At 42.6% G+C, this 26,685-nt stretch overlaps 1 protein-coding gene across 1 annotated transcript in view; it reads right to left on the bottom strand.

Moving 5' to 3' along the window:
• Positions 1–26,422, bottom strand: part of LOC136886552 (zinc finger protein 37A-like) — a 49,851-nt gene extending 23,429 nt beyond the window's left edge. Inside the window, exon 1 of the mRNA XM_068230900.1 lies at positions 25,936–26,422. Within this exon, the coding sequence (XP_068087001.1) occupies positions 25,936–26,422 (487 nt within the window). The remainder of the gene's footprint in view (positions 1–25,935) is intronic.
• Positions 26,423–26,685: the final 263 nt, after the last annotated feature.

A 26,685-nucleotide genomic window follows, 5' to 3' on the forward strand; every position in this document is an offset into this window, starting at 1 on the left:
TCGAGTTGCAGCATGGCGCCACGGGTATGAGAGCGAATGCCCAGCCCCAGTCTTTGCAGCACTTCACATTTTGGATTATTTCCCTCGTTAAATGATGCCACATCATCATATACACCAAAATGAAGTATCCTTATTGACACAAACACAGCTTTTTTGCAAACGGCTCCATATAATGTTATTTACACATTCATTAGTGTATTGTGTGCGACCATGGAAGCATTTTTTCAACAGGCTAATGTATGACAGATCCCAGAAAATTGATTGTTTTTCCTCCATAATATCATATGGCAGACTGTGAGGATGACTGTAAGTTTCTCCCGTCTCTATTCCTCTGTTGAATTTAGATCAGCTGTCTTCTCCCCGTGGACACAGTCCATGCTGGAGCTTGTCATCAGTTGATGACATATCACAGAACATTACTAGTAGAAGGACTGGTTATTAAACGGTCAGCAACAAAGTTCTCTCCAACTCTGGCCTTCTTCTTCGAATTAACACGCTTTTTGAACACTCTAGTATTAACACGAGGCATACTGGATCATCAAAATACAGTAAGAACACCGAAGTAAACAGAAACACATGTCATGTAATCATATCAACCATAAACAAAGCAAACAAATGACAGTCAACAACCAAATCCATGACAATGCTGCCAACAGTGAAATTCCACAGCAATATATTTCCCTCATCTGATTAAATCTACCACTCTATTGGGATATATATAAAAAATACTGCTTCCATCAGTCTAACTGCCAAATTACCTGCCTTGCGGGAGCCTGAAGCCTATGCATCATATTATAATATAATTAATTAAAAATACTTCCAGCAGGAGGATTATCAAAATTGATACACCACTGGAAAGGGGAATGGTCACAGATACACAATTCAAAATAATAAAATAAAAAGTTATTTTTCATTTTTTTCGTTCCGTGTCCCCTTAAATAAAGAACCTGTAACAGCTCTATTAGATTCAGGCAGTGTGTTCCATTATTTCGGCTGAATGGTATTCCAAATTAAAATCTATTTGTAGACTTCCTGATTTTTGTTCCACTTCGGTTCAATATGTTTCGGCAAATTCCTCTCCATTAGAAATTTTAGGTTTTCTGTATGCCAAACTTCGTATATCTAAATTTACTTGGAAATTTAAACTGTTTGTGGCCAAGCACTTGTCTTGCCCCATTATATTGGGAGCTGATTTCATGTCTCACACCGGTCTAGTGCTCGACCTTCAGAGCAAGTCGTGCACTTTCAAATTTGATAGTAATTCTAAAATCCCGTTGCTAAAATGTAGTTCTGTGTCATGTTCATCTATTTCGCCTACCCTGGAAAAGATGTTGTTAGATCTTAGACATCTACCTGAGGAGCAGGCTGATAGTATTCGTAAGTTGTGTCAGTCGTTTCCAGAGGTGTTCTCTGATACTCTTGGTGTTACTGACCTTATTGAATACAAGATTGAGGTTACAGATTCGATTCCAGTCCGGTTTCCGCCTTATAGGTTGTCTCCACCTAAAATGAAAGCTTTGAAGGAAATCATAGATCAGATGTTGAAGGATGGTATTATTCGGCCCTCTAAGTCGGCGTATTCTTCGCCTATTTTTCTAGTCCCGAAACCACAAGGTGGCTTCAGGCCTGTGATTGATTATAGGGCTCTCAATCGGAAGGTGGTGTTACAATCCGTGCCCCTTCCAGACCTTCACTCTTGTTTTTCTTGGTTTCGTAAAGCTAAGTTCTTCACCATCTTAGATCTTAATCAGGCGTATAATCAGATAACGCTTGCAGAGGAATCTAAACACCTGACAGCGTTTGCCACGGATTGGAACTTGTATGAATTCAACCGCGTGCCTTTCGCGCTCCCCACGGGAGCAGCTGTGCTTACGAGACTGCTAGACAGGGTCTTCTCCGACATCAAATTTGAGTACTTGTATCATTACCTGGATGATGTCGTCGTATTTTCTGAGACCTTTGAAGAACACCTTGATCATCAGAAAGAGGTCTTAAGTCGCCTTCGTAAGGCAGGGTTAACGGTGAAGTTGTCCAAGGTCGCATTCGCTAAGCCCTCCAAGTCATTTCTAGGGCATATTGTGTCGCCCGATGGTGTCGCAGTCGATCATTCTAGAACACAGGCCATCCGTGTTTTCAAACCTCCCAAGGATATTAAAGGGATTGCTAGGTTCATTGGTATGGTGAATTTCTTCAAGAAATTTATTCCAAATGTCGCCAATAGAGCGGCGCCCTTGAACTTACTTCGTAGGAAAGGCGTCAAGTTTGAGTGGGGACCTTCGCAACAAGCCGCTTTAGAAGATCTCAAATTAGCTCTGTGTAATGCCCCTGTTCTTGCCATGCCCGATTTCTCTAAGAAATTCATCGTCCAAACCGATGCGTCGTTGTCGGCGGTAGCTGCAGTCCTTCTTCAAGAGACTGAACTAGGGAGGCGACCCATTGCCTATGCCTCTAGGACATTATCGGCCCAAAAATCCAAGTATTCCATCTACGAACTTTAAGGTCTAGCAGTTTTGTTTGCTCTGGAAAAGTTCCGCCTCTATCTGGAACATGTCAAGTTCGACTTGGAGACAGATAACCAAGCCTTAAGTTGGGTCTTAGGTAGGCTGCGTCGTACTGTTTGCATAGTCCGCTGGCCATAAGAATTTCTGCCTTCCAATTTGACGTTAGGCATATTAGAGGTACAGAAAATGTTGTGGCAGACGGACTAAGCCGTATGTTTTCTAACGAGGTAGAGACCCCTGAACAGGTTGATAGTTCTTCACCTCCCGAGTCCATACTACCTCATGTTAATGCCATTCTAACTGATGCTCCCATGCTCTTTAGGGATATTGAAAAATATCAACGTGAAGATCCGACGCTGGCTCCGATAATGGAAACCCTTTCTTCTGGGGAACACGTCGTCCCTTATGTACTGAGGAATGGTGTTTTACGTTGCCCTTCGAGGCATGATAAGATGATGAAAGTTGTAGTTCCAGCTGTTCTTGTACATATGATCTTCAAGTACTACCATGAGACCCCACTAGGGGGGCATTTAGGCATCTTCAAAACCCGTGAAATGTTCATCCGGAAGGGTATGGACGGAGAAATCCGTGAATTGGTAAAATCTTGTAAATCTTGTTGGCCTAGTAAACCCATCATGTCCACTAAGCAAGGGCTTTTGTCTTCTCATCAAGCGTCTCACCCCATGGAACGTCTTTACATCGACTATGTAGGACCGTTCCCCCAGTCAAATGGGAATGCCAACAAGTTCATCCTTGTGTGTGTAGATGGCTTCACAAGATTTTCTTGGTTATTTCCGACTAAGCTGGCTACCGCTCAGTCCACCATTTCTTGTTTAAACTCCATCTTCGCTTCTTTTGGTCCGTGTCAATATATCGTTTCAGATAATGCTTAAGTTTTCACATCAAATCTCTTTCGTAAATTCTGTTTTGAACTGTCCATATCGCATGTGACTACTTCTGCTTACTATCCTCAACCCTCTCTAGCTGAACGAGTCAATCGTGGTCTGAGGTCGGCTCTTATTGCCTATCATCATGAAGATCATGCTAGGTGGGACACGTCCCTGCATCGGTTAGCTTTTGCTTTGAATTCGGCAGTTCATGAATCTCATAAGTGTACTCCAGCTTCTTTGATGTTCAAGTTTGTTCCCAACACGCCACTCTCGAACCTTTGGTCTCTTAGTGATATTCTACCCGAGACAATAGATCCAGATAATATTAGAGATCTTTGGAAGAAGACCAAGGCCAATCTTAAAATTTCTCATGAAAAGGTTAGGGTAAGATATGATCGTGGACGGAGGCCCACCAATTTAAATGTTTGAGACCAAGTTATGGTCAAGAATTTTGTTCCCGCGGGCAAGCTTGCCCCCATATTTCATGGGCCGTGTACCGTCTTGGATTTTTTAACGCCGGAGACATTGTTAGTGAGCAACCCAGCCACCGAGAGAATCTTTAGGGTTCACCTGTCTCAGGTGAAACCTGTGTAAATCACTTGCTCATTGGATCTTTAAAATCGTGTAAGAACCCCAAAAGGTTATATTTTTCTCTAAATCCTAGGCCTTCTGCCTCTCATAGTTTTACATTTTGTTTTATTTATCTGCTCTGTATAAATTTTGTGAAACCTTCCCTGAGGTTACTCTGCTGTCATCTCCATAAGACCATTATCAAGCTCCCGTCTCCTGCTAAACCACACCAGTGGCATTAAAATAAAAGTAATGAAATAAAAGTTTCCACGCCGCTGGCCCCTCAGCATCACCACAAAGACTGTACCCTTAAAATATTAATGTCCAACACAATTCTGCCGCCGAGATCTTACTGTTTCATTGCCCCCGCAGCCATGCGGCGCCGTACCGCCACTGAGGTGGGGTACGGGCCCACTCCACTCCAGCGAGGTCAACCTGTGTACGGCGCGCCGGAGCTCTCCTTCCGGCCAAGGCTGATGTGCGGCGCACCACCCGCAAACTACCTGTGGACTGTAAACAAACTTCACATCTGCGGCGTGCAGGACGACTACCCCTCTCATAGTAGCGGAAGAGAGGTATCTCAGGGTACTTGAGGGGTCCGGGCGGCCTCCTCTGGATACAGGCAGCGGCGGCAGGTCTTGCCGCCAAAAGTAATCGGCAACTAATATACTCCTTCTGCTACATGGACTCTCTATTCGGCAATTAAATACTCCTTCAAATCAACATTTGGTGAACTTATATAATTTGTTTCCTTCAAGTTTTTTTTTTCGAATTCAACTACTACAACATAGAGACTCTTCATCAAAATCTACTACAAATGGTTTAAAACTGCACTTAATCTAGTCGCACCCACCTATATCAAACAACTTCTGAGATCTCCAACTACTGAAAAGTTATATTTTTCTCTTCTAAATTCTTCAACTCATCAGCAAAAACTTGGACTTTTTTTAAAACAAAATTTTTTGTTTTCTTCTGTGCCACCCCTTGGAAGGACTTTTGGGGGGTCTGTACCGGGCGGTACACCTCCACGCCGCTAGTTCAAATATTGCGCCAGTTGAAACTCCTCTACAGGAGAAAGCCTGAACTTTAACAAACTGAATTAATTCAACGGTTTCTCGGAAGATGTCACCACTGTAAATTTGGTAATTTTGAAGTGTTCTGAACTGTGTCTATTTCGATTTGTGTTTGTTTGATCCGTATCAAGAAGTTGGGACATTCTCTAACAGATGTCTCTACCAAAAACTATGATAACGCACTCTGGTGTAAAGGAATGTAGTCTCCTGAAGAAATATTGTATTCCTAAGTTTTGTTTTTACTAAATTTTGTTCTGTGGTTTGTGGGTCGGCAATATAAATCCTTTGTTTCCGCCTGTTTTGAATTCAGCCAATCCTGAATTTTCTAAATTAATTTTCCTCCAATCCTAGGTTTCTTGTTCATGTTGTGTGTAACTTTTGTTATTAGCCAGTAAAGGGAAGGGGTGTGGCGCTTTTATTTCATGAAAGGTCTCGAAGCTTCCTTGTGGGTATAAAATTGCTGAGGTTCATGGCTCGTCGCCACTCCATCGACGTCTTGCTTAGTGTGTGAATATGTATCAGGGGGCGGGATGCACCTCTTTCTTCGGGCAGCACTTCATCAACAATGTAATGGCTGTTTAATAACTTTATTTCTTGCTAGCTCAGCAGTTTAAACCCCGGGGCAGGTTCGAGACTTTTCTCATGTAACCTACCTTTAACCCCTCAGCGCCGACCTCTATACGTGGTATAGACCCTCTTTTCTTCCGTAGCCGCCGACCTCTATACGTCGTATAGACCCATACATGGTTTCACATTTACGACTATAGCGCGAAGAGTTTTGTAGTTATTGATATGCAAATATTTTTGTTTCCAAGAAGACATTTTCAGGTTTATCAGTGTTATAAATAAGAATTGAAAATCATTATAATGTAGTTGTTTTTGCAAGGTTAATTATTTGTCAAGTAAGACTGAGCACTAATTTCTGCTTTTTAAAAAAAAGTATGTTTGCTTCATTCTTTCCCACAGAAGAAAATAAAGAAATGATGATCTGAGAAGTTTGTCTTTCGGCGTGATATTCTTTGCTCTATTTCTACATTTGGAGTGCGGTTTATTTATTATATTTGTCTTTATTTCTCAGCTCGTAATATTTTCGTAACTCTCCACGAGCGCTCTGTGTAGGCATCAGCAAGTGCTGCTTTTTGTCATACGATACGAGAGCCAGTTGTTCATGGTATATATCTCGCTTGAAAGACTATATCTCGACCTTCCATCTGAAATATGTATCGAGTTGGTTTGTTTCGCATATAGTAAGTGTTATTCCCCTCATTCAGTTTCGTCCTTCTGCTTTCGGTCTTGCTGCAGCTTTATCAGTCCGTGTGGCGCGCCGCGCTCAGCCGTGGTTTGACTGACAGTAACGTGCTTGGAATATTATATAATTCAGAAGAACGTTTAGTCGGAAGTAGTAGTGACAGTATTAGCAGCACTGATAATGGAATAGATGATGTGGCAGTGGTAAATGATGAGTGACGATGAGGAGGAAACAGTACTTGGAAATTTCGTGTAGGAGACTATAGATAATTATCGATGGCCTAGAATGAAAACCTCGTATCTCACAAAGTTCTTCCTATCCATTACTTCCCTTAAGACTGGTCACGCCTCCCAGCCACACATGAATATGCGGTCCATCAGAACAATGTTCGTTGTGTTCTTTATTCTTATGCCGACGTGTGAAGGAAAATGAACCTTACCGTACCGTACTGTAGGAAAGCATGTCTGCGTGACTTATTTACTAACTCGTAGAGTGTAATTTTTATAAGGTTCATTTTCCTTTACGCATCCGCATAGGAAAATAAACCTAACGAACATTGTTCTGATGGACTGCATACCCAAATGTGACTGGGAGGCGTGACCAGTCTTAAGGGAAATAATGGATAGCAAGAACTTTTTGAGATACGAGGTATTCAATCTAGGCCATCGTTATACAGGTCAAAGGGAAGTTTTCAACAGTGAAGTATGATTCCTAAATTCTCTAATAATATTCACACATGACACAGAGACAAATATTGAGCAATTAGGGGTACCTTATCGGAGCAGCTGGTGAAAGGACTGTTTACAAAATACGCTCGCTCGGGTGGGGAAAGAAATATTCAAAGCCGGAGTGCATCAGATAATACAGTTCCAAGGTTGCAGAAAAGACATTTTATCAGGAAATTAGCACCGAAGAGTGAGAAATCCAAACCTCAGAGACGTTGTATCGTGTGTTAAAAACACGACGAAAAGAAGACATCAGTGTACTGCTGCCAGGAGTGTGACTTGGGTCCCTGTCTCGAAGAGTGCTTCGAACTCTATCACACGGAACTAAATTACTAAGGAAATGTGAAACAATTATGTTATTATCTGCACGTACTTAGTTCTGTTATAAGGAATTCCAAATTTCGTGAATATCGGGCTACTCTTATACTTGTAGTAACGTTGTAAGTGAATCAATGTATTTTAGTCGCGCGTAGTTGAAATCTCATCCGGCCGCGGGGTAGGAAGCTCTTTAAATGGCTGCGACGCTGAGGGGTTAAAATGTAAAAGACGTTTGGTGAAAATTCCGTATCTTTAACTACCAATTGGGATAGAGAGTGCCTTACCCTCTCGAGCTCCCACTCATATTGTTTTGAGGTGACTACGTTTTCATTACCGATTTTCTTCTTTTCTTAATGTAATAAAGTTTTCTTATACGAGTCACCTCCTTAGTATGGGATTAGCCCTTGTGTAAGCGGCCTAGTGCCAAGTAGGTTTTAAAAGTGTATTAGGAGTGCAAGCTACGCCTCCAGTCAATTTGGTATGTTGGGCCATGTAATTAACCTGTTCCTTTTCTGAGTAGGCCCAGTAGGTTGGGTACATGATACCCCTGTGTACATTTGTAAGTTGTGCCTGCAGGCAAGTGATTGTAAAAGTCGAGGATGCCTTAAATAGGCGTGAGTAACAGAGAGCCGGTTCGCTCGTTTCGAATTAGGTTTTGAGTGCCTCTAGAAGGCCGGAATACGTTAGGTGAGAGAAAGTGCTCTTTGATTTCAGGGGAATTCTGCCCCAGGTAGTCTAGTTGCATATTGGTAAAGTGGAGCTTGGAGCTCATTAATTATTCACCCGGAGCTTGAACCCCAGCAAATGTAATTTCTTAACTTGTTTTCCTCTTACTTGGTACCTGTTACTCTGTTGTTGTTATTTGTTGATTTTGAAAATAAAATATAACCTTTGTTAAAGTTTTAAATTAACTTTAATTTTGTAGTTGAGACCTATTCCAGCCCGCACTTTCTTTCACCTCTGCTGTTCCACAGACACCTCGGAACACATAGAATAACTATTTTGAACTGTTTTTAAATTTCGTTAATCATTTTATAATTATTCACATTAGTTACTGTTTTAATGTGCATTTAACGGAAAAATTGATTGCTTTTAGTACCATTGTAAGCGCGTAATGAGGAAGGAAACGCTGTATATTACCGGTACTATATACTGGTACTACAATACTGTGCATCATATATTTATCATACTTTACGTTGTACATTTGCTCATTAAATACTTCATGATCCTCATATTTTATCTGTATTAGAACGTCGAACATTTTAGTCCGTGAATTAGACTTAGCTATGAAACGTGGTTCATGTTCCACCTCGCCATCGCGAAGCACTGTTTCTCTTGGATTCCGAGACGGAAGTGCGCCGTGTGTCGCTGTGCCGTATGAAACATTCAGCAGTGACAGTTAAGCCATGTCTACTATTAAAACAGTATTTAAGCCACACGAGGCGGAATAATTCAGACTTATTCCATTCTACGTTGTACAGATATATTCACAATATAAATCTAGCAATGATTCATCTTCTTGTTCTTCTTCTACAATATCCTTATCATATGTCGGCTGTCATCGGGGCGATCTGACCCTTGTCCTCAGCAAGTTGGGGTACCGAGTCCATACCATTCTCGTACAGTCCGTAGCCAAGATTTTCTCCTTCTTCTCCTACACCTCTTTCCTTAAAGTATATCTTTGAGATAAACTGAAGGAGGTCATTTATTTATTTGTGTCAGTCGCATAATACAGTAAAAATTACAAGAGAGATTATACATATTACAGTGGTGCTGCCTAGTGCCAGATATGAGCACTAGTATCAGCTGGATGTTATTCTTTACGTTGTCACAATTCGCACTCTCTTTGAAGATTTCCACGTCGTCCAGGGCTCTCCGTAGTTACGGAGCAACTTCTATTCTAGTTTCGCAAGTTTCAGGCGAGCTGGATGAGCAGCCCTGCCTGATCATGTCAAAGCATCGTGAGAGAGGAGTTTTGCCTCGGAGTTAGCGCAGTGATACCTGCAAAGTGTGGCCACAGGTACATAGGTGTATGACTGTGTTCCAGTAGCTCTCCCATCTACTTGACCTGCAAGTTTCAAGATGCTTCTTCATTCCTCACGTGAAAAGCATGGATCTGGGCTTTTGATGGATTTGGTTTTAATTTATAATTCTGTAAACCTATAAAACACCGCACTACCTCATAATTTCGAATGATATTGTACGTGACCTCCAGCTTGGAGTACTGTAGCCTCACATCTCAAAGGATGGTGTTCAGGCCACAACAACATTAAGAAAGACAGGAGATACACAACACCGAAGTAAACATGGACGGAGGAAATGAAGTCCCTGTTACAGAGGATTTAAATAAATCTCTTGAAGGCAGTCCTTTGGACCCAGTTTCAACAGGACTGCTCAAGCTGTGATCAAGTATGCAGGTGAGAGACCTAAAGTACTGGACTTGCTTTAGTGATGTGCCAGCTACTCTCAACTTTATAGGTTGAATGACATGTTTTCTTACGATCATTAAGTTAGTAATTTTCGTGTTTAAACGCACAACTCTGTTTGACCACACAGTTCGCTAATATCTCTGGACCTTCAGCACTTATTGCAAACCGAAGGGTATCATCCGCATATGGCAGATTATTTATTACGATTCCTTTAACAATACTGATATCAGAAAAGCACCCTTTCATAGAAGTTATTGAAGAGGAGTGGAGTTATAACAGAGCCTTGCCTCATCCCTTGCTTTATTTCAATAGCACAGGCGTTGGTGTTATCAACCTTAAGAGATGCGAACTGATGTTAATACAGGTTGGCAACGTTTCGTATATCTTTTCCATCCAGACCAATATCATATAGTATAGTCAATTTACCATGTAAACAAAGAAGTCTCTGGACAACTGGGAATAAAGCAACACCAAGATGAATTAGTCTCTTCTGCGAGGAAACTTCCTGTCTTTCATGGACATATATACCTTGATCATGACCAAGGGTTTCTAGTGTAATGTGGAATCCGAACCGGAGGATGTCTTCATTTTACGAGGCACGTCCGGAGAGTGAGTTCCGTTTCAATTTATCTCCGCTGCAGCGTTGCGATCGCAGGTCCGCACATGCACGGTAGACGTTCTGTATCAAGGAGAAGAAGCGTGTGGCATTTTGAGATCGCTGTCAGCCACGTACGCTTTGTTGAGCTTGTTTACAATGTCGGTGTTGATTGAACATCCCGCCGCTTGTGAAAACAGATCTGTGATTCGTTTTATGAATGCTAGGAAAGTGAAACCAATTGAAATTTATCGGCAAATTTGCGACGTTTACGGACAAAATGCGATGAGTGATTCAATGGTGAGAAGGTGGGTCCGACAGTTCAGTGAAGAACGAAGTGGGCGTCCATCTTTGGTTACAGAAGAACTGGTTCACGCGATTGATGGCAAGATCCGGGAAAGCCGCAGGTTTACAATTAGTGCTGAAAGAAAATGTTTCCAACTGCTTGAAGACAAAGGCGGCAAACTTCTATGAAGAAGGTATACAAAAACGTGTGCCGCGCTATGACAAATGCCTGCAAAATTTCGGCAGTTATGTGGAAAAGTAGTTTAAGAGTTGTAGAATTTTGTGCAATAAATAATTTTTCTGTATCTGTACACAATTTAGTTTTATTAACAAACGGAACTTACTTTCTGGACGTACTTCGTATAACTCCCGAATTCCGTGGAAAGAACTCCAACCACAGCCACCTCAGCGACAATGATAATAGGCTATCAAGCCTCCTGATCTTTATTGTCAAATTAAGTCAGCAATACCCTTATGATAGGAACAGCGGTCCTGGTTGAAATGGGCCTCTACTTTGTGTCAAAACTGGATGTCTTCATTTAAGGCACCATTTCGATGGATTCCGTTCCCGGACCACGCTTGGCTGAGGGTCAGTTGCTAAAACTGAACGCGACATTGCGTTCGAAGGGTGGGAGCGTCGCGGTTCGTGCGGCCACGGCCGCCGCCGCGTCTCCTGAAAAGAGCTTCACCCCGGTGGAGCTGGACCGGTCGACACCACCACTAAGAGTGTGTGAGACGGGAGGGTTGGTCCGCGCAGCGTCTTTGTGTCTCCTGGCGCCGGTTCGCCGCCCTGCCCCGCGACAAAGCTCGAAAGTGTGTGCTGTGTGTGCAGCGACCGAACATTTTGTGCGACACGCACAAGCCAAACACGACCTCAGAGCAGGCGAGACTACCCGCTGAATTTAAGCATATTATTAAGCGGAGGAAAAGAAACTAACAAGGATTCCCTTAGTAGCGAACAGGGAAGAGCCCAGCACCGAATCTCGCAGGTTCACCCTGTCGGGAAATGTGGTGTTTGGGAGGGTCCACTTAACCGGGAACCTGCGGCAAGTTCAAGTCCTTCTTGAATGGGGCCACGCTCCGCAGAGGGTGCCAGGCCCGTAGAGACCGCTGCGGCTTCCGGGAGGATCTCTCCTTAGAGTGGGGTTGCTTGAGAGTGCAGCCCTAAGTGGGTGGTAAACTCCATCTAAGGCTAAATATGACCACGAGACCGATAGCGAACAAGTACCGCGAGGGAAAGTTGATAAGAACTTTGAAGAGAGAGTTCAAGAGTACGTGAAACCGTTCGGGGGTAAACGTGAGAAACCCGAAAATACCTCAACCGGGGAGATTCAAGCCTTATCCGCGCCTCTTCCCCTGCTTTGGCCAGATGGGTCTGTCCCCCTGCACGGAGCAATCCGGCGTCAGGGTGGTAACGGGTTTCTACTCGGCCGGGTAGTGGCGGGGAGGTCGGTGGGCCGCACTTCTCCCCTCGTTGGACGTCTAAGGCCTGGGTGTGTAGCCTGTTCGTCCGCGTCGCAAGGCGTGTTCGTCGGACAGACCCCCGGTGTTCCGGCCGACGGCTCGACGGTGTGTGTGTGCGCGCGGAGTTGATTCGCCGCCCTTCGGGGCAGACGTCCAGCCCCTGACAAGCGAGGGCGCGTGGCATGGACGACGGACCTCCGGCCCGACTCCGGCCCCGCTCATCTGTTGGTTTGGGGATGCCTCGGACAGAAGAATCTTGTAGACTCCCGTCAGCGGCGCAAAAGCTTCGGGTAATTTCACGACCCGTCTTGAAACACGGACCAAGGAGTCTAACATGTGCGCGAGTCATTGGGTTGACACTAAACCTAAAGGCGCAATGAAAGTGAAGGTCCCGCCTCGTGCGGACCGAGGGAAGATGGGCCGCGCTGCTGTGCGGCTCCGCATTCCCGGGGCGTCTCGTTCTCATTGCGAGTTGAGGCGCACCCAGAGCGTACACGTTGGGACCCGAAAGATGGTGAACCCTGCCTGGCCAGGACACTAGCAAGGGAGATGTGGAGCTACAGGCAAGAAACCAAGAGAATTTAGAGTTTTGTGTAAATATGTTGGAAGGAAGATATTTTAAGATGTCCTTGGTGATGCGGGCAGTCACTTCACCACTGCCTGCTCCTTAGGCTCCAGAGCTTCCTGATCTCTTTGAGACTCTCGGTTCAGCTTTTCACGGCCGGTGTCCAGGCTGTATGCCGTGGTCGAATATCGTTAGTAGTTGCCTATGTCCCACCGGAAACTGAGCGGGGCATTCCCAGGAATCCGGTCCGTATGAAGGTCGGTAGAGTACTGAAGGTGTGGCATCCAGTAAATGGAAGAGCAATCCGAAGCGGCAAGAAATTTACCTGAAAGGAAACATAAAACACTTTGTTGGTGTAGCTCTGAAGATGTAGCAAAATGAAACTGCCGTGAAAGTGGGAATCTGGTAACGCTTGTGGCCGTCGAGTGGAATGACGTGTTCCTACAAGCTGTGGCTCAGCTTACCTGGCCTTTCCGTTATGTATAATAGAGGAAGGACTGTTTACTACTCGGCCATGTGTACATACTTCTATCTGCACTCAACATACAACAGCCACACCCAGAATTCTCCTGAGTTGTATAGTGATTACCTTCCTCATGACGGAACTGCAACGTGAGTAACAATTAGGCAAGTATACTCCATATCTTCGTGATGTGATGATGATTATTGTTTAAAGAGGCCTAGCATCTAGCTCCTTGGCCCCTAATGATACGAAATGTAAAAACAATTTAAATGTCCAAATATTCAACCTCTGACCTGAATTCATATCTTGATTGTGAATAATGAATGGACTAATACGAAACCAAGATAATCAGCGGATCCAACTCGAATATTAAACATTAAGAAGAATTCCAATAATCAATCCTACGAATACAAATATAAACACGACGATGAACAATTATTATGAACTTAAAACAATCAGCGGATCCGCTCCGAAATGGCGCACCTATCCAGAAGCTAACTTACGACAATGGTATATACTGACCAAGGAGCTGCTTCCAAAGCACATCCTTGAATCGATTATGCTTTGTGTCTAAAGAGGTCGACAATCTAGGTGAATGGCCCCTCATAAAGGTACCTATCGCTAGTAAAGAAGAACCACGGTGTAATGGATTTAAAATTAATCTTCGCGATGATACGATGCATATTGATTGTGTCCATTTTCTTGTCTGGCCCACCGTGTATTCAAACTTCAGGATTCCATGGACTTTCTCTAATTGGTGATGGTGTGCTATCTAGCGGTCGACTTGGAATTTAAGCAGCGAGTTAGCTAAGTTGTGCTGCTATCTGGGCGCTAGAAGTGAAGCTTTCTCAGTCGTAGTCAGTCGACAATGCAGATAGCAGTTGTTCTGATTTTTGCTTCTTAACCTGAAGACGCTGGAACCTATTCTCTGCTGATTGTGCCTTAAGAAGGGTAGAAAATCATGATGCAAGAAGAGGAGATGGTTGAGAAATTAGACCCTGGATGATGGATTGTCCATCTAGGCGATAGGCCTGAACAGTTGGTTATCCTTTTAGAATATTTAATATATCTTGTTTCCTTCGACCTCGTAAGTAAGTTGCATCCATCTTCTGTACTGAACTAAGCTACCAAGGAATGGATTAGTTAATAGTGTTAATACGTGGAGATATTTAACCTCAAAATTGAAATTCTGCATGTGGTTTTAAAAGAAATTGACTTCCTAAAACAGGTACTCATAATAATCTTGTAATAAGGTATTATTTTCGGGCTTCAAGTTGTAATGGTCATTATGGCATTTGTTTATCTTCTTGACTTTAGTTAATTAAGGTTTTGTGCACAAAACAAGTTATGTTTATTATTATAATATTTTCAATCAAATGTGCCTTTAATGTAGGGCTTCTAATGACTTCCTCGGTACTTCAAGTGCTTGTTTTGATTTCGGTGCTCGTCATCTGTTACACTCTGTGTAACAGAATGAAAAGATACCGTGGCCATGCTGTGTTGAATTTGACATTTGAGTATCTAATTATTGTTGGTAACTTGATTTTCAGCTGATTTTTGGTGTGGATCTTCGTGCATATGGAAGGTTTTTCTGATGAGTTTGATTAACTCATTTGGTTTAAGCTACCGTACCTTGGAGAATATTAGGGTTATTTATCCTATTTATGAATTTATGTCCATGTTTCGGATGATTTCATGGTGTTAACTGAAGTTATGCTTTTTGGAGGATTTAATTTAATTTTAGTGCAGCCCTGGAGTAACCAAGAAATTCATTAGGGAAATTTCATCTTTCTTTCAGTAATAGTTGTCTTAAGATTTTAATCTTCTTGTGATCTACGTTTGTTTATTGTTCAAAAAGATTTTCTGCCTCCTGGCAATTTGAGTTAGTGTTAAAGTCATTTATTTTAAATTGATATCCCTGATTAATTATTCTGAAAGGTGTTCACGTTCATTGTGCAGTGGTAATTGATTTTTTTAAAAAGTTAGTTTTGAGGTCGTAAATTCTTAAATTATTTACCTAATTAAATTTAGTTTGATCAATTTAATTTGAGTTATTATTTCAGCCAATTAGTTAATTAAGCTTATTTTAGTTCATTCGCTAGGCCTCTTGTGTCCAGAGCTTCCTCAATCAGCGACGGCCTTCTGTTGGGATAATTCGTAAGTCGTCCTTTTGCTTATTTTATCCCTGGTCGTGCTAACACTCTTGACATTTACCTTATGTTGTGAGAACGGTATTTCTAGAAAATAACGTAAACATTCGGTGTTCCACACAAAAGGGCGCAACCCATAGGCAACTCAAACCCATAGTGTTCCCCACATAGTGGGTACTATTCACAAGGACCCGTTCTACCCCGCGGTATTCCTTGACATATTGAATAGTAATCACAGTGACCCGTACTATACCGTGGTGTTACCCACGTAGTTGGTACTAATCACCGGGACCCGTATTATCCCGCGGTGTTCCTCACACTGTGGTATTAATGAGAGGTAAAACCCACACACTTGGTGTTCCTCACATAATGGGCATTAATGAGAAGTAAAACCCAGACCCGTAGTGTTCCTCGGAGGCAAACCCAAAATGTACCTCACACAGTTGTACAAATCTCAGGGAACAGTACTATCCGTCGTGTTGTTCACATAGTTGTACGAATGACAGGTAAACCCCAGACCCGTGGTGTTCCTCGAAACACAAACCCATTGTGTTCATCACATAGGGGTACTAATCACAGGGTCCCGTACAATCCCGTGGTGTTCCTCACATTGTGGTACTATTCATAGGGACCCGCAGTATCCCGCGGTGTTCCTTACATAGTGGGTACTAATGACAGGTAAACCCCAGACCCGTGGTGTTCCTTGAAACACAAACCCATTGTGTTCCTCACATAGTGGTACTAATCACAGGACCCCGTACAATCCCGTGGTGTTCCTCACATAGTGGGTACTAATGACAGGTGACCCCCAGACCCATGGTGTTCCTGGGAACGCGAACCCACGGTGATCGTCACATAGTTGTACAAATCTCAGGGACTCGTACTATCGCGTAGTGTTCGTCACATAGTGGGTACTAATGCCAGGTAAATCCCAGACCCGTGATTCTCCATGGTGTTCCTCACATTGCGGTACTAATGACAGGTGAACACGAGACCCGTGGTTTTCCTAGGAACGCAAACCCATGGTATTCATCACATAGTTGTACAAATCTCAGTGACACGAACTATACAGGGGTGTTCCTCACAAAGTGGGTACTAATCACAGGTAAATCCTAGACCAGTGGTGTTACATGCAAGGCGGACCCATGATGTTCCTCACAAAACGTAACTAATTACAGGGACCCGTACTATACCGTCGTGCTCCTCGGAACGAAGCACATGGTGTCCCTCACATAGTGGGTACTAATTTCAGGTAAATCCTAGACCAGTGGTGTTATATGCAACGCGGACCCATGGTGTTCCTCATATTGTGGTACTAATGATAGGTAAACGGCAGACCTGTGGTTTTCCTCAAAACGCAAACCCCTGGAATTCATCACATAGTGGTACTAATCACACGGACCCGTATTATCCGGTGGTGTTCCTCACATAGTGGGTACTAATTTCAGGTGAATCCTAGACCAGCGGTGTTCCATGCAACGCGGACCCATGATGTTCATCACATAGCGTAACTAATCACAGGAACCCGTACTATACCGTGGTGCTCCTCGGAACGAAGCACATGGTCTTCCTCACATAGTTGTTCAAATCTCAGGGACCCGTACTATCCCGTGGTGTTCCTCTCATAGTGGTACTAATCACAGGGACCCATACTATACCCTGGTGTTCCTCATATAGCGGTACTAATAATAGGGAGCCGTATTATACCGTGGTGCTCCTCACACATTTGTACTATTCACAGGGATCCGTAGTATCCCGTAATGTTCATCACAGAGTGCGAACTAATTACGGGGACCCGTACCATCCCATGGTATTCCTCACATTGTGTTGCTAATCAGAGGGACCCGTACTATCCCATGGTGTTCATCACATATTGGTACTAATCACAGGGACCTGTACTGGTGTTCCTCATATAGTGCGTACTAATGACAAGTAAAACGCAGACCAGTGGTGATCCTGAGAACGCGAGCCCATGGTGTTCGTCACATAGTTGTACAAGTGTCAGGGACCCGTACTATCCCGTGGTGTTCCTCACAGAGTGGGAACTAATCACAGGGACCCGTCCTATCCCATGGTGTTCCTCACAGAGTGAGAACTAATCACAGGGACCCGTACTATACTGTGGTGTTCCTGACAGTGCGTACTTATCACAGGTACATCCCAGACCCATGGTGTTCGTCACATAGTTTCAGATGTCTCAGGGACCCGTTCTATCCCGTGGTCTTCCCCACATAGTGGGTAAGAATGTCAGGAAAATCCCAGACCCGTGCTGTTCCTCGGAACGCAATCCCATGGTGTTCGTCACATAGTTGTGCAAATCTGAGGGACCCGTACCATCCCGTTGTTTTCCTCACATAGTGGGTACTAATGACAGATAAATCCTAGACTTCAGATGTTCCTTGGAACGCAACCCATTGTGTTCGTCATATAGTTGTACAAATCTATGGGACTCGTACTATCCGGTGGAGTTCCTCGGAACGCACACCCATGTTTCCACAACCAGATGCTGAAACACCCGAGCGACGTTAGCTTCTTTTATCTCCCTGGGATCCTGTAACCGAATCTAGGCAAAGGGTTAGCCTCCGTCATAGTGATGGGTGATCCTCTAACAGACCCATGGTATTCCTCAGTTTGTGGTACTAATCACAAGGATAGTGGAACTAAGCACAAGTAATTTGGTTCAAAATTCAGCATCCCTTGGTCTCGTCTTCCACGCACAGAGATCTGTGTGTTTGGTCCGCGAGAGCTATATTATTTCGCTCACGTCGACTGGAAAGCCAGGTAAGAACCCCCTACACGCCACCTGGGACGCAGCACGTGGGAGTAACACCTCTCCCCATGCTACGACAGCGTAGTAGGTTCGTGGATAATCTGCTGTTACTTGATGTCGTGTGTCCCCACTCCCTTACCGCTCTTACAACTGCCAATGGCTGCCATACAGAAAAGCCGCATAAGATGACTAGACTCTAATTCTTCTGACCGTAACATTTTGAAGTCTGTTGGTGAGGTTTACCATTTTCCACGAGCTGGTGGGCAATCTGTTTAGCTGTAACATTCGCACGACCCTCTGTAACTGGTTGGTTACAACTCAGACGTTTAAGAAACCTCCAGCCTTTCTGGCTATCCTTCCTTAGATCAGTGTCCCCATCGCTCCTGTTATTAGATATCGCTTTTAAGAAATCTTCCCCAGCTTGGACGGTATCGGATCTCAAATGATCGTTGTCAAAGAGATCACGATAGTTTCTCAATATTTCAATAGTTTTTGTATATAGTGTTCACCGTCAGCGAATTGAGATACGAGAAAAATTTCACGATATTTACATAATCATCACATTAAGGAAAATGCTCCATATTCAGAATGTTCTCGTGCAGTGAAATAATACATTTCCCCCAATCATCCTTCTTAAAATGATATCATCTTCGAAAAGGCACTCAGATTCTAATGATTTAAAGGTAAGATGTATTGAACTAAGACGAGGCCAAAGAACTAGTTGCAAACATAATTTTGTGGTAGCGTTTTGTAAATTCACAGAGAGTCGCAGACTGAACGATGAAAGGCATAAAAGTCTGTAATGAAGATGTATGTATGAAAAGGAACTGTCTGCGATCAGATTGCAGCATATATCTGGCATATAACAGGACGATGAGGGATTGTTTGCCCCACTAATTTCGCTGAAAACCGAGATATGTGTTTGCTTACGCAGATACTGTAATTTAATATCTGGATAATATCCATCCTCCATCTTGCACTGTTGAATGATACTGGAAGTTTGTTATCATGTTGTAGAAATAGATTGCACGAATCTGTCAATTCTACGCCAGCTTCTCCTCTTTCTTCGGTACCTGGGTAGCCCCATGTTGTATTATGACTCTTGATGTCACCAACCACAAAATTCACATGTTGATGCTGGAAGGCTCCACAAATCTAAATACAGTACCTGGTGGCTTATTGATTGAGCTCTACTGTGAGAGTCTCAATGTCATCACGGGAGATGATCTGGATGTTGGATAGCACTGAGGGTGTTCAATCACTAAACACATGACCTTGATTTTTGGACGGCGAAGATTCTAGTCTATGCGACTTTCCTGAATGCATATTATTAGAGTGTCCAGTAAATTGCAAGGCTATATATTTTGTGTTGTCTTTCAGATTCTTAAAATTAAGTGAATAATAGAAATAAAATAATCAAAGTGCTAAATATTATTATGAAAACTTGCGTAACATAAACCAGTAAACCTGTACATCCAGAGGACGAAGTTGAGCAGAAAATGGGAGCTGATAAGAGCTAAATATAGTCTGTGTATTTCAGTAAATTCTACAGTCCTACTCGTTGGCTGAATGGTCAGCGTACTGTCCTTCGGTTGAGAGGGCCCCGGGTTCGATTCCCGGCCGGGTCGGGGATTTTAACCTTCATTGATTAATTCCAATGGCCCGGGGGCTGGGTGTCTGTGCTGTCCCAAATATCCCTGCATCTCACACACCACACATAACACAATAACACACAGTTCCCTACACGTGGCAGATGCCGCCCACACTCATCGGAGGGTCTGCCTTACAAGGGCTGCACTCGGCTAGAAATAGCCACACGAAATTATTTTTATAGTAACTTCTACAACGTAGCATGGTGTATTTTGCTATGTGTAGGTCTGATTTGACCTTGTAATATTTTAGTGGAAGTTTATCACAGTTTCAGCTATTAATTTTTGTGCTGAAAAGACACAAGTAGAAATTTACGATGCTTGCGTATGGTAGAAGTGTCACTGTGTTATAACCGACATTTATTCATATTTTTTTAAGGGTGGGACGTTAGATTGAGTGCATTTCTCATAAAATTTGTTCAGACGTAATGAGGAACATGTTTGCAGTATAGCAGTGAAATTGAGAGGAATTTTAAGTATGTTAATTTGTGAGATTTTATGTCCACAGACGTAGAATCAGTTGTGTATGCAAATTGGAAAGTTCTGGTCAACTTCTAATTTGTACATGTCAGTAATTACAATATTTATTTATTTATTTGGCGTGTGGCTACATCACTAAAACAAATAATATTTACGAATATTATCTCATACTAATAACATTAATTGATTTCATAACGCTAATAAGTTGAAGACAGGGGAGAGTTCGATTTTAATCTATCTCAGCAGTATAACTAAGATATTTAGCATCTGACGTTGCCTCAAAACACTTTCCGTGAAGCTAGTTAATCATAAAATTCATATCAAATGTTCGGCCTTCACAAAAGGTCTCATTATTTTATCCAACAATAGGCAGGAACGAATTCAGTCCCTGGAAAACTTCGTGCCATTGCATCTAAAACGAATCTAAAACTCATATAAGAAAACCCAATACATGGGAGGATCTACTCGATAATTACACAAACAAAATCTGGTAACTCAGTTTCGCAAAATTACTCAGGTAAATAATTTCAAATACTTGGGGAAATCATCCAACAATCTGCATTAAATCATGAGGACAACAGAGAAAGATTTATATATTACAAGTAGGCCATAGAATCACATGGAAAAGTACGACAAAATATCAGTATCAAGCAACGCTATATTAAAGCATTATAACACCGTAATTAAGCCTCAAACATTACACACGTCATAAACCTTAATCAGTCGAGAAAGATCAGTATCTAAAATGATCGAAAAACAAGATTGGGAAGTCCTCAGGGAAACCATGGCCCAGTATGCATAGGAGTGTGGATGAATAGGAGGTCTCCGTAATTATATCAACACATTGAGAAAATATCAGATACAATCTTTGGAAAAGGTGATTGAAGTTTGATTGCCATATTCAAAGAATACATGATGAAAGACTCACTAAAAAATTTAATAATGCCTCCTCGCTAAAAGTCAGAATAACTGGATAATCGAAATTGAAAAGGACCTTCAAGAAATCAACATTCCAGATGAAATTATATGGGACACGCCTAGCTTTAGAACGTTGGTGAACAAACATCATTTTGCTGAGAACCCAAGATGAGTACACAGTTACACAGAAGGAAGAACAGATGATAAAGAACAAAGAGGGAAGAAACTCTGGCAAGAGAAGAAAGCACAACCATCTGCAAAATAAGTACAATCGCGCTCCTTAGTGGGGCAAAATATTTTGAAATAATAATAATAATAATAATAATAATAATAATAATAATAATAATAATAATAATAATAATAATAATATTAATAAGTAATGGATTGAGTAATAGTTACCATCCATGTGGTATGCTTTTTTGTGAAGTGTCAGTCTGCGATACATTTGTCAGGAGGTGATAGCTCGGGGTTCGGTGTATTGAGGTTTGGGGTCTATGTTGAAGTCAGTGTCATATGCGTCTGGACCATTGTATTTCCAAGTGAAGTGAGAAACTTCGTAACTGTCAATAACTGTCCGTGGTAGATAAGTTCTATTTGTCCATGTTGTTATGAAACCATGCGACTCAGTTTGTGAGACATGCTCCTAGTAGATACTCCAGAGGTAATGGTGTAGATAATGCCGAGGTTTCTTTGTAAAAATGCTCGAGGGAAAAAATCAGGACAGAGTGTTTTGAAATATGGTAAGGTCCATGGTTTGAACACAGAACAGGTTCGTATATCCAGAGGGATTCTTTGTTCATCCAATTACTCCATTAGTACCAGTGAAATGCATATCAAATTCTACAGATCCCATTAGACTTGAAATAATTCGTGATGGCAATAATGTTGACCGATATATTGTGATAATACAAGGATTTGGACGAAGATTTGTGCTGTAGTAAAAGGCCATCCGTGGCGAGATCTGTTTGCTCACTTGTGTAAGCCAGTGGAGAGCGGCAGGTATAAACCTGTTTGACGAGATAACAGGTGTTCACATTTATATGCGGCGGAACCTATTAGGAAATAGAGGCCCGTGTTACAACATTATTGGTGTTACAATAAATTGAATTTCAATTCTACTGCATGGGCAAATGACAAGAGTGGATTCTCAGTAACATTCCCGAACACTTGACTATGTATTCTAGTTTCGATGTTTCCATAACACAGTCATAGTTCGTATTGCCACTGAGCGTTTAAATAATTACTTTGGTTTCAGAAGGTTGTCCTTAGATATTAAGATTTCCATTTCTTGATATATTCATAGTGCAGCTAGGTGTTAAGGACTGCCGATGGCGTGTCCTTCAGTGGAAAGCAGGATGGTGGTTGAAGTGCATGGAAGGGATTCTTGGGATTGCTCGCCCATGCTAGGATCGTGAAATTACGTAGCTAGCCAACTGCTCCTAGATGACAGGTGAGTATTCTTGTTTGACACAATGAGTCAGTACCACATAGTATTCCATAGGGTGTAGTAGCACCCTGCCATTAGTCCATGGGATACCCATGATTTTTTTGCCATGTTGTTCATAAAGGAGTTGTAATATTTTGTGTGTTTATATTTTAGCAGGACTATAAGTGGATGCAGTTGAACTCCGTGACCTAAAATATGTAAGGGTTACACATGAGTTGAGTTTATTTTGGGTTCTGACTGAAGGTTATAACTAAATGTTAACAGAATTTCTTTTCACAGGTTTTCATGAATTTATTCCAATCACTGACTTCAACCTGTTATTTCGGTTCATGAAACATCATTCAGTCAATATAAATAACACTATTTTATGTTGGATAATTTTACGCTATTATTCACTGGCACTTGAAGTCCACTTGTTTTGGAGGGTCACTGTGGTCATCACGCACATTCAATTAACTTCAACGATAGGTCACTTTGGTCCTCAACCTTAAACATTAATATAGTGGGTGACCATGATAGCTCAGTTATGTACATTTCGACATTTCTCAGATTCCATTGAGGGTCCAGGTATCTCGTCCTATGCTGATGGACAGTCAGCGGATGGCCTAAATTAAAAAGGTATCGAAAACACTTCCTCATATTTAGACGATCGAGAAATCGGATGCATAACGCACAGTTGTTTATGGAGCTGAGCAGATTGAATCTCATGTTGTTTTCTAGTTAACCATAAACTGGTTTTCTGTGAATACCCTTCAGAGTTTTTTGTTGTGGATATTAATTTCAACTCGAAATCGTCCAGCCGCAGCGTTATATTAATATCACTGACCGCAGAACACTGTTTATGGCCATATTTGTTAACAAACCCGCCATCATTTTTCATTGTCTTTTATTGAATAAAATAGTTAGATTATGTAGGCTTTTAATTTATGTAGGCCTTCCTTGATACCCCAATAGTCATGTCTGGAAGTGACGAAGAGCCATTAACACCCCCTGAGATACAAGAGTTAACAATTCATGCTGAAGACCTGGAACAGGCAAACACCAGTTTGACATGACGAAAAGGGTTCATTACTCACTATGTCTCTTCAACACTTGCAACGTTGAGATATAAGAGATATTTAGTAACTTCCTTGTGGCCCCGTTAGAGAAAAGAGAGAGGCCAATTAACTGCCCCCAGGTAAACTAAAATGGAGAAAAATATACTGCAGCTGTCAACATACGAGTCCCTACTTAAAGACGCCCCTCGAGAATTACGTGACATTCATGAATAGCTATGGGCACTGAAGTAGAACTTTCAATTTGCATTCAGAACCGGCTAACAGAAACAATACTATCGTACAAGTGCCGAGGGAGAATGTACAGTTTTGAGCTACTGGTCTACTCATAATGAAAAGAAAACACGACATATAGGAAACGGGAGCAGAGATATGCTCAGGTTTCAGCAACAATTTCTTAAATTGCGTCGTATTATGACTTGATTCGGCACTTGCTAATTCCCTTGAATTGTTTATTCATAAGTCTGAATACTTCTTTCATGCGCTTCTAGTCTTTTACCAGTTTTCTTTGTCATAGGATCCTTCTGTGTTCATCCGAATTAATTCTTATCCTCGTCCTGGACGGCTCCCAAACGTTTGTTGATGAGCACACTTCTACTTTGGTCCGAAAACATAAAAAGGGTCGTCCATGGTAGAGAACAAGCGGTTGTATATATCTGTGGTTGATGAGGAGATAATTCATGAAATTACCTTTGCTCTTTTCGTACACGGACCTAGCATTAAGTTACCTGAAGATTTTCTCTCAGTGAAAATGGTACAAAAGGATGGACCGCTCCCCGATGTATGTTATGAGGTCGCAGAAAAGGTGCTGTTCTAGCTGAAGAGCTTACTACTTCTCTGCTGTGTGCGATCGCATACGCCTTGCTACATCTCCGGAATTGGAGGTCTTGTGGAACTCCGGACACTTGTGTAGTAGTTAGTGGGACGTTAAGCAAAATAACATTGTTATTAAATCACGTGCGGCTTAATCACGACGTGACGTGACACTCGTGCGCCATATCGCCCGTGTGAACCGACAGCGTGGTGCTGCGTGCGAACGATTTGCCAAGAAACACGGTGGAGTGCGGCATTTCACCAGTGTGGTTTACATGTGCGTGGTTAACTTAAATGATTCTCTTAACATTTTATCGCAAAACAGAGCACTCGTGTGTGTTCTGATCTGAAATGTTAAAGGGACCTTCTTGGCTGTATATTTGTCACAGACATAACACCAGTATAGCTTCTGGCCTGTGTGAGTCCGCATGTGAACTGGTAGGTCGGTTTTCTGGATGAGGGATTTGCAACAGCTATTGCGGCAGTGCGCCTTACACCCGTGTGAGTCCGCATACGACGTGCTAGGTGGGATCACCTGCTGAATACCCTGATTCAAACATTGGATGGGATTGGCTTCTTGCCTGTGCCAGTCAGCATATGAACTACTAGGCTGACTTTGATGCTGAAGAATATGCCACAGATATTGCAGCAATATGGCTTCTCGCCTAAGTGTGTCCGCATGTGATCTCCTAACTCGCGTTTCAGGATTAATGATTTGCCGAACACATTGCAACAGTGTGATATATCGCCTGTGAGGGTAAGCATGTGACCTGCATAGATGGACTTTCTGGCTGAAGGAATTCCCACAGACGTTGCAGGAGTATGGCCTCTCAACTGTGTGTGTCCGTCTGTGACTTGCTTGGATGGATTTACTGCTGAATTACTTGCCACAGACATTGCAGCATTATTGCTTCTCATCTATGAGTGTCCGCACGTGAATAGCATGGACGGAATAACTGCCGAATAACTTGTCACAGACATAGCAAGAGTAAGGCTTTTTTCGCCCGTGTGAGAACGCATGTGAATAGCATGGTTGCCTTCCCTGCTAAAGGATTCGCCACAGAAAGTCTCGTCTGTATGGATCCACATAAGATGAGATAGAGTGTCTTTCCGGCTGAATGATTTGCCACAGACTTTGCAACAGTATGACTTCCTGTCTGTGTGTGTCCGCATATTAACAGTTAGTGTGCTGTTCAGGATGAATGATTTGCCACAAACATTGCAACTGTTTGGCTTCACGCCTGTATGGGTACGCATACGATCGGTCAGACTGCCTTTCTTCATGAATGATTTGCCACAGACATTGCAACTGTATGGCTTAACACGTCTATTGGTCCGCAGATGATCGGTTAGTTTGCTTCTCATTATGAATGATTTGGCACAGACATTGCAGCTCTATGGCTTCTCGCCTGTATTTGTCCGCATATGATCGGTTAGATTGCCTTTCTTCCTGAATGATTTGCCACAGACATTGCACCTGTATGGCTTCTCACCTGTATGGGTCCGCATATGTTCGGTCAGACTGCCTTTCTTCCTGAATGATTTGCCGCAGACATTGCAACTGTATGGCCTCTCACCTGTATGGATCCGCATATGACCGCTTAGACTGCCTTTCAGACTGAATGATCTGCTACAGACATTGCAGCTGTAAGGCTTCTCGCCTGTATGGGTCCGCGTATGATCGGTTAGTTTGCTTTTCTGTATGAATGATTTGCTACAGACATGGCAGCTGTAAGGCTTCTCGCCTGTATGGGTCCGCAAATGTTCGGTTAGTGTGCCTTTCTGTATGAAGGATTTGCTACAGACATGGCAGCTGTATGGTTTCTCTCCTGTATGGGTCCGCATATGATCGGTTAGTTTGCCTTTCTTTATGAATGATTTGCCACAGACACCGCATCCGTATGGCTTCTCACCTGTATGGGTCCGCATATGTTTGGTTAGACTGGCTTTCTCTATGAATGATTTGCTACAGACATGGCAGCTGTATGGCTTCTCGCCTGTATGGGTCCGCATATGATCGGTTAGTTTGCTTTTCTGTATGAAGGTTTTGCCACAGACACCGCACCTGTATGGCCTCTCACCTGTATGGGTCCGCACATGATCGGATAGATTGCCTTTTTGTATGAATGATTTGCTACAAACATGGCAGCTGTATGGCTTCTCTCCTGTATGGGTCCGTATATGATCAGATAGTTTGCCTTTATTTATCAAGGATTTGCCACAGACACCGCAGCTGATTGGCTTCTCACCTGCATGGGTCCGAATATGTTTGGTTA

The sequence above is a fragment of the Anabrus simplex genome, chromosome X (genome assembly GCF_040414725.1).
Source record: "Anabrus simplex isolate iqAnaSimp1 chromosome X, ASM4041472v1, whole genome shotgun sequence".
NCBI classification, from domain to species: Eukaryota; Metazoa; Arthropoda; class Insecta; order Orthoptera; family Tettigoniidae; genus Anabrus; species Anabrus simplex.